General features: G+C 33.8%; 1 protein-coding gene across 1 annotated transcript; it reads left to right on the forward strand.

Moving 5' to 3' along the window:
• The first annotated feature begins 1,614 nt into the window (after positions 1–1,614).
• Positions 1,615–4,610, forward strand: LOC119633072 (SUN domain-containing protein 3-like). The gene is made up of 2 exons (XM_038026287.1): positions 1,615–2,291; positions 4,463–4,610. The coding sequence occupies exons 1-2, from the start codon at positions 1,615–1,617 to the stop codon at positions 4,608–4,610; spliced, it is 825 nt and encodes a 274-aa protein (XP_037882215.1).
• Positions 4,611–8,848: the final 4,238 nt, after the last annotated feature.

Genomic DNA, 8,848 nt, shown 5'->3' on the forward strand with positions numbered 1-8,848 from the left:
TTGTTGTAAATTTGGACGACGTAGGTTTATTGTTTGGACCCACAAACCATATATCGGTTCTTTTGAGAGGTAAGGCGTTATTTTGTAATAAAATGTCATTTTTAGTATTTTATGAGAAAAAGTGATGAATAATAAGATCTAAGAATAATAATTTTGCTAAATTTGGACCTAAATAGTTAACGTTTTGAACCTCTTCTCATATAAAACCACTAATAGTTTGCTATTTTGTTACAGAGATAAATGAAGAATTTAATGAAGCACTATATTGTCGGGTATTGAATAGTCGGCCTTACTCCACTAGAATGTAAAACTGATAATTTCTAAATGTTAGCAATAATTGTTTTATAAAAAGAATCCTTGCATGATAGGTGGTTCAAAAAATAATCCGATTTCGGTAATCGGGAAATCGTAAAAGTTGCAAATACTTTCATAAAAGGACTTTTGCGTAATATGGCCTCGTAGTCAACATGCTTTATGTAGACATCGCCCTTGGATGGACATTGAAATAAGCAGAGAGACGAAGGATTGACAGCCAAGCTTAAATTGATTCAGAAGAAAATGATTCAAAGTCGATTGGCATAATAGAATATGGAACTCTTTCGAATTGCTATGGATGGTTCCCTAGATCCACTTAAACCTGAAATATGTTTGCACCCATAACTAATGCAGCCGATAATAAAGCGATAGGTTTTTTAATATTGTCATAAACAACACTGTGCTCCGATATGTCTTAATACTGCAATGTGCTGACATTGTCCGTCCGTCCATCTATCTAGCAAACTTTTAAAAAAACGTGTGAGTCTTAAACTTTAACTAAGGCGGGTCAAGTGTTAACATCTGGCCATCCGCCTATCAAAATGACGTGATCTTTAAACTATAATTAAAGCGCAATAAGTGTTAGCATATTCCGTCCATCCATCCACCTATTAAAATTAAAAATACATAGGTTTTAAACTTCCACTAAAGCGAAAAAATTGAATTTATTTTCTCTTTAATTACCGTTGTCAGAATCTATCCTAAAGTCTGTTAGGTCCACAATCACATAATAAGAAAAACTGAATCTTTCTACATCGATGCTTTAAACACTTGAATTATAATTTGATCGTTGCCGGCATGATGTTAAATTATAACATGTTAAGTTTGAATAGGTATCGCACGTTATATACCTAATGTCCATGTGTTTATATAATGCCCCTAAAAATTTCCAAATTTTCATACCATTGTATCTTTTTTATTTTACGATTTACGAATTTATATATATTTCTCAACTAATCAAGTCTTCTTTTACATTTGACTCATTTATATTTTTTGTAATGAGGAGGAAAGTTGTCAATAATCGGTCAATCGACAAAGTTTTTCAAAAAATCACTAATTACATTCAAGATAAATTTCAATTATCGTTAGAAATAGTACACAAATATACATATATATATATATATATATATTGTGGACAAAAGTCTTGGAAGGACGGTAGCTTAAAACATGATATCATGCCGGCGTTACTATGTTTATGCAGCATCCATCCTGATGATCGCCTTTTTTATATATACGCTAATAGCTGGAAGTCTACGAACTTCTAAAGAAATTGACAATTTGCGTGAAAATTTTGAAGAAATGGCCCATTCGATGCTGTCTAAAGCTGACGTCCAAAATGACAGACATATGTTGATGAATACACTCGATGGCATTATTAAGCAAGTTTTCAGCAGCGTTCGAGACGAGTTATATACGCTGAAGAAGGCAATCAGAGGAGCGGAATGTCCCAATAATGCTCCCGGCAAGACGAGTGTCAAAATTCACGAACGTGTGAATTATGCATCGGAAGACTTAGGCGCAAAAGTCGTTTCAGTGATGGCACAACCACTTTACTCATCAAATTTTTTCGAATTATTACTTGGAATCAAATACTGGCCAAATCCTCCGGTAAAGATGCTCCGATCGAATATGGCGCCTGGTAATTGTTTTGCATTTAAAGATGATCGAGCTGTCGTAATGATCAAATTGCCGCGACCCGTCATGATCGATCAAATCGGTTTAAGCCATATATCGAGAAAACAATCACCAACGGGAGACGCATCGAGTGCTCCCAAAGATTTTACCGTCTTCGCTGTCACGGAAAATCGGGATGTATTGTTGGGTAATTTCCGTTACGAATGCATTCAAACTAAGTTGTTGCAAACTTTCTTTGTTCAGCCGTCAGAAAAATACGATTTGTTACGCTTTCATTTCAATTCAAATCACGGCCATTCAACTTTCACTTGTATTTATCGAATCGTTGTCTACGGAAGAGTGTAATGAATGAATGACCGTAAGATTTTGAAACGTCTATTGCTGAAAAGTTTTCTTCACTTATTTAGTTATTGTGTTTAAATGTCATTTATTACAAGCGCAAAAAACAAAAAAGGAAAAACTTTTATTGATTGTTGCTTTCCCTCAAACATTCAAGTGTCAATGTTGATAATAAATAATTCTGAATTCGTCGAGAAGTTCTGTTGGATATTTTTTGTTCATGTTGTAAGCTCTATAGATGACGCACAAGCTTCGAATGGAAAGGTGGAAAGATGGGTTTATCGGATGATAACTCCGCGCAAGCATAATATAATAATGACTGGGAAAGGAGATTAGCTTTACACCGAAGAATGTATGCAAAGATAATTCTGAGGAGACAAATACTTTTCGGAATATTTGGAGCATTTTCCTTACTTATCTGCTTTCTCTGATGCTTTAGACACAAAACATAGTGTACACTAAGCAAACTAAAATTTTCCTCTATTATTATAATTCCGGTCCTTTCTGCAACTCTGAACGTTTTTTTTTTTTTTTTCAATCAGAAAAAGGATAAGACATACATTTCCTTTTCTTATACTTTACATTAAGTTTAAACTAATTTTACTGCAGGAGGACTTGTGTTGCTGCCGGAACACCTGTACATTCCCTATAAATAGGTTATAAATGTCACATATCAAATCGTGTAGAGGTCAAGTAGCAGATTGGGTGGCAGCTTGTATTAAGGATAGCCAAGTAAATTTAAGACACTTGTCTTCCGTTGTGGTAATTTTAGTTCAATTTACTCTTACAGAAGGTCGTAGGAACAAGGTGGTCAGACATTGGGAAGACCGTTTTGCTATTTTATAAATCTTATAATTTTATAGGCAAAATTGGCCTAGACGTTTGCGGTTAGATAGGCGTCGAGATTAGTCTTTTAGCTCTTCAGACTGGCCTTTGTTATATGCTTGTCTCTTTCTTGCCTAATCTTCAGACGGGCTTAAAAACTTATCACTTCCGTTTTGCAAATATCTACCCCTTGATCTAAGAGCTAAGCTAAGCTAATTTTGAAACAACGACCTCCGCTGCCTACCTGATAGAAGAGTAGGTTGTTTAAGGATATCTGCCATACATATAGGCCCAAACTTCGTATAGGTGAAAGAAACTGAAGCCCCTAACTAACATAAGAGGTTCCCTGGGCTCTTCTAAGTTCACATTCTAATACCGATAGGTTTCAAGCTAACTAAACAGCAACACTATTACCACTAAATCTGTGCAAGTTTTCGGCTTTTCGTTACATTACATCAAGGTGTCATATCATACAAAGAGAAAAAATAATCAATTTTTCCTTTCATTTTATATCTCTTTTGCTATCATTCATTTAATTATATTTTTTTCTTTTTTATTTTTATTATGAAACCCGTTGTTTGAAACAGAAGGAGTAAAAAATTTTAATGGAATCTCGCCATAAATTCAAATTTTATTACCCCATCTTAACAACAAAGTTCACGTTATCAACATTTATTAATAAAACAGCTACACGTTGGGTACTATGTTGCTCTTCATTGCTGGCGATTTTACGCTGCTTCAACGGTAGCTTGATGACTTAAACAGAGAGATAGAAGCATATTAAAAAATAATATAGTTGTTCAACGTGTCCCGTAAAGCAAATGATGATCTTTATGATTATTATTTGGTAAATCAAATTTTGCTTTTTACAAAGTAAAAGTCGATGTCTCACAATGTGTGCATATATAGTTGAATAAAGGAATAGAATAGAGGAAAGGGACAGGAAAGATGTGAAATGAATGCATTGAATATGTATACTTTTTAAATTTCATCTAGCCATCGATGATGGGATTCTTCTTGTCGCTAATGGCAATTCAAAATATTCTAAGAGGTCTTCAAACGACCTAAAGTCGCAACAAGGCAACAAGGATGGTCGATACGTGCTTAACGTGCCATTTAAGCAAACATATCCTCGATCAATCATGATGAACTGATTTACAGTAATGTTCTTATTTAAAAATATTGCACTCTTGCAGGGAAATATTCAAGTCGTATCCAGATGGCTACATTTGCAAATTATGTGATATGATTCCCCAAGCGGGGAACTTCTTGTCATCAACTAAAGACAAGGAAAAGTTATATCGTATCGAAATCGCATATGTGCAACATGATGCTGTCTATATTCTAGTTTTCATGATTCTTTATTGCATCAAAACGGTCATCTCCGCAAAAGAGGACTCGACACAGATCAATCGCCAATGACACCAAATGTTGGCGAAAAAACAACCCAACATCATCATCCAACGTCAGCGTCATCAGCGTCACCAAGCGGTTGACGAGGAAAGGCCTTTCTATCGACGATATAATTGAGTGGACTCTAACTACAATAATGCAACGAAAGGATACGAACGCAAGAGGACTCGAACAGGCAATGACGTAACAAAAGGTAAATCGATAAACATGCACTCAACGGGTACGCTTTCTAAAATTAGTTTTTGTCTTTTCAGCTACAATTGAAAATTTCTTCATTTACTCTGGACTGTGAGAAGATAATACACGATGGAATTCGGTTTAGCAAAAATGCCAAAGACTCAGGTCTGTACACGGCCCGTTTAATTTGAGCATCTAATCAATTAATTTATTTCTAAAGCAGTTACCTAATATTTATGGTCTGTTTGCAAGTACCTGACTATTCAATAGCGTTTCCTGCTTCTTGCCTTTGAAGATCGTTGTTTGATTCTTCGAATGGTGTACGGATTCGTTAAGAGACTCAACAGCCCACAACAAACAGCGTTCTCTTCACTGACTATTATTCTACGGATCAGGTGTTGTGTTTGATTTAGTTTGGTTTTCGGGATAAGTGCGTTTGTGCGTTTGGCTTATGAAGTTTTTTTCTCTGCATTCGCCTTAAAGTAAATTTGTTTTGGTTTTTCAATATTTGCTTTTCGTATTAACATACGGTTATAATTTTCAGCTTCAACACATACATCAAGACATGAATTCAACTTGTTTGCGACGAAACAACAGAAGATATCCTCAACAAATATTAATATAAAAGGTTAAAGAGCTAGAACTAGCCTTACATGTTACAAATGTGTTTATGTTAAGATTGCAATTGTTAGACACAACACTGTATGTATTCGTATACGATATACCCTCTCACTGTAGGTATTTAAATATTATTTAATACTCTTTCTTTTCCGTTACTTACTTGCTGATAAGAGTATAATATGTTCATCGTCACTCTTGTGACACATATATATCACAAGACATATTTTTGAAGTGTTTAAAACATAATTATTATTTAGTCCGTACTGATGTACAAAGCAAATAACGAACGGCTGAATTTTACAGATCAGCATATGAAAAAAAAAAAAATTTTTTTTGCGGGACCCCATTCTAACTTTTCATGTGAGCCCTCTATGATGCAAGCACACCAATCCGCGTCATGAAAAAACAATCATATATGTAAATTATGTTCGTCGTGACCGAATCTTTTACACCCATCATCGTGATCCCAAAAAAAGGGAAAAGACCTAAATTGTCATACTCTACGATATCTTGTGGGCGCGGTTAATTTTTTCTATTCTCAGTATAAAACTGGAAATTTATATGATGTATGTGTTATACATTATGTACTTTTGCGTCTGTGCGTTATAAAGGTACGGTGAGTAACTACAGCATGGCTGATAGAATATATGTTAAAAGTTTTCTGGACTTAATTGCTGCAATTTACGAGCAAAAAATAAATTTTTGATTTCTTTTGGAAACAGAGGTGTTCTCACTTTGCATAAAACTGTAGGCATGTCCTTCGAGTCATTGAGCTTATTTTCAATATCAACCTGCGTGTAATAACTTCCAATGTTTATGGCAAATTTAAGGTCAATAGCTTCATTTTTACGGACAGACGGACATGCTTAAGACAATCCAGAATTTGATACTAATCAAAAACATATATACTTTGCGGAGAACTCTTAAGCTTTCTTGCAAACGTTTTGGTAACGTGAATGTACCCCTTATCCTGCGGAAATGGGTACGAAAAGAAAAAAATCGTTCCAATTAATTCGAACATTTGAAATTTTATAATGTTATTGCTTATTAAAAATATGATATAAAAATTAAGATATAACAAAAGAGAAATCTTTAAATATTCACAAAATCTTGTTAGAGAAGAGAAGAAGAACTCAAACGCGTTCTATACGAAAAATTCGAAAAAAAACACGAAAGAATTTAACATGAAAGACTTAAGACGCATCTTTTGATATCCACAACTCTGTTCGGCTATTCGCACAGTATGAACTTTGGCTAGATGATCGATCTACCATAAATTGCATCTTCTTTTAATATGTAATTTGAATCCTGTATGTGATCCTTATTATAATTTATTTATATGTATATATTTTACATTATTATTATCATTAATTTAGACAGAGAAGTACATTTTTGGTTAAAGCACTAGCCTCTAAGGCACTCAGTTTTATTGAAAACTGGACCGCATTTAAGATTTGAAACCACAACCGTTAGCTTATTATTGGAGATCCTTTGCTTACTTGGCCACTCAGGCCGATATATATTTTAAAAAAAAAATTTATATTAGATCTTAAAAAACAACTACTACAACATATTTATTCATTTAAATTTCTTTTATCCTTTCCTGTTATCGTTCAGCAAACTGTTTAACACTAGACCACCTATTTCAACAAAAATGGATTAAATAAATAAAAATTAAAATTTTTTTTGGTAATTGTGAACAAGTTCGTGGAGACATATTGATATGGACAATAAGTACTTGGAGCTCTTCTGATATAATTAAAAAAAATGTGTCGAACTACACATGCTTTAGGACAATTTTTTATGCTCTTTTTCGAGCTTGAAGAACGAGACAGTAAAAATTGATCTATGCGGTGGTTACACTGTTCAATTTATACTCTAAAATTATAAAATATTTCATATGCATTTGTGAATAGAACCTAGGGTACTACTAACACATGACCATAAATAATTTATTTGCTGACTTGCAACTGTAAAGCCTTAGGCCAGCTTACATACGTAATAGGCATTATAATTGGACCTACGGTAGAAGTGCTAATTACAATCGTCAACTGCCAGAAGTCAAATTTTTTCTAAAAATATATAAAAATTTTTTCTAAAAGAATCCTTAAAGGACGTCAAAGTTTACGGCAACGTATTCCAATACCGAACAAAGCAGACAATGAGCGATCCAGAGAGGTCACAGAAGTTGATATACATGATATTAATATGGAAGGGTTCCTATACAATGTAAAAAGCTCTCTCGACTAAAGAAGTAAATTTTAAGACTAAAAGAAATAACTATTAAGCCATAGACCCGTAGGGCGCTGGCTCTATTTTAAAAAAGAAAATTGACCCAGGCAGTTTCGATAAAGCAATGCATTGAATTGATATTCCGTCGATGATTTCAGAATGTCTATGGGATTAGTTGTTCCGAATGAGATTCTTCTAATAAAGGAAAATTTCTGACAGACACAAGATGTAAGTTTTGTTACAAGAATTTGCCCATAATTGCAGATCGGAGAAGAAGTCTTATTTAGGATGTTGGGGTGTGTTCCCCAAAAGTATGGCCAAGGCGATCTCTCCCAAATGTTTTGATTATATTTAGATCTGAAGAATTTTGTTAGGGCGCATTAGCAAACTGAATTTCACGTAATCGTGGAAAAAGAATTTTGAAAAGGAATGAACACAAAGGAGGAAAAATTAAGGAGCTACGCAACAAGTTAAATAGCTTCGTGAAATAGAATAAAATGAACTTAAATAAAATAAGAAAGAAAAAAATTGTAAAGATTGAAAGTCAGTTACGTACGTATGATTACGAACTAGGTTTGCTTGTCTACTATAGAGAACGAAAGACATTTCATTGTAATATTTAGGCTGCATCCCCATAACGTATAGCGTTCTTAGCTGAAAACGGCTCATAGTCGGATTATTAAAGCATTCATAAGATATCATCGATATAAGACAATTTGCCCCCCACAATAGAAAAGAGGGTCAAATTGAATTAAGCGCATAATTTCAACTGAACTGAAGGTGCTCAACATTCGTGGAATATCTTCTTTTACTGTTTGCTTAACATTAATTTCAAATCCACCTGAATATTTTACTTCCTTTCCTTTTCTTTTCTTTTTTTTGCTTTTTCCTTTTTTATTGTTTGCTCTTTATAGATAACTTTCTAAAGCAGGTGGCTTGGTTTGTATGCAATACATAGACGTGTAGGTGATCGCATGTGCATGTGAAGTAATAGAAGTGAACTCCTTTTCCTTTTGCATTTATCACACAATTCCATTAGAATGGAATGTTTGTGTATATGTTGCCTTCATTTTTAACTATTTCTATCTAATAAGATGCTTTTATGGTAAACCTATTCAAAAGGAATTTATTCAATTATTTCGATAGATAATTAAAACGAATTTCATTTAATGAATTACTTTTCGCCAAAAGGCGCGATACAACAACAATTTGTTTAAAATTAATTTTCGACTTTTTGCAATCGGTATGAAATTGTTTTTGCAATATGCAAGTATGTGACGGCCACGATCGC

Source organism: Glossina fuscipes, unplaced genomic scaffold (genome assembly GCF_014805625.2).
Source record: "Glossina fuscipes isolate IAEA_lab_2018 unplaced genomic scaffold, Yale_Gfus_2 2, whole genome shotgun sequence".
Classification (NCBI taxonomy): Eukaryota; Metazoa; Arthropoda; class Insecta; order Diptera; family Glossinidae; genus Glossina; species Glossina fuscipes.

Excerpts from the sequence above, each read along its gene's own strand:
- LOC119633072 (XM_038026287.1), top strand. The coding sequence starts at position 1,615 with ATGGCCCATTCGATGCTGTCTAAAGCTGACGTCCAAAATGACAGACAT. Across the intron at positions 2,292-4,462 it reads ATCGTTGTCTACGGAAGAGT|TTTTCATGATTCTTTATTGC; the intron begins GTAATGAATGAA and ends TCTATATTCTAG.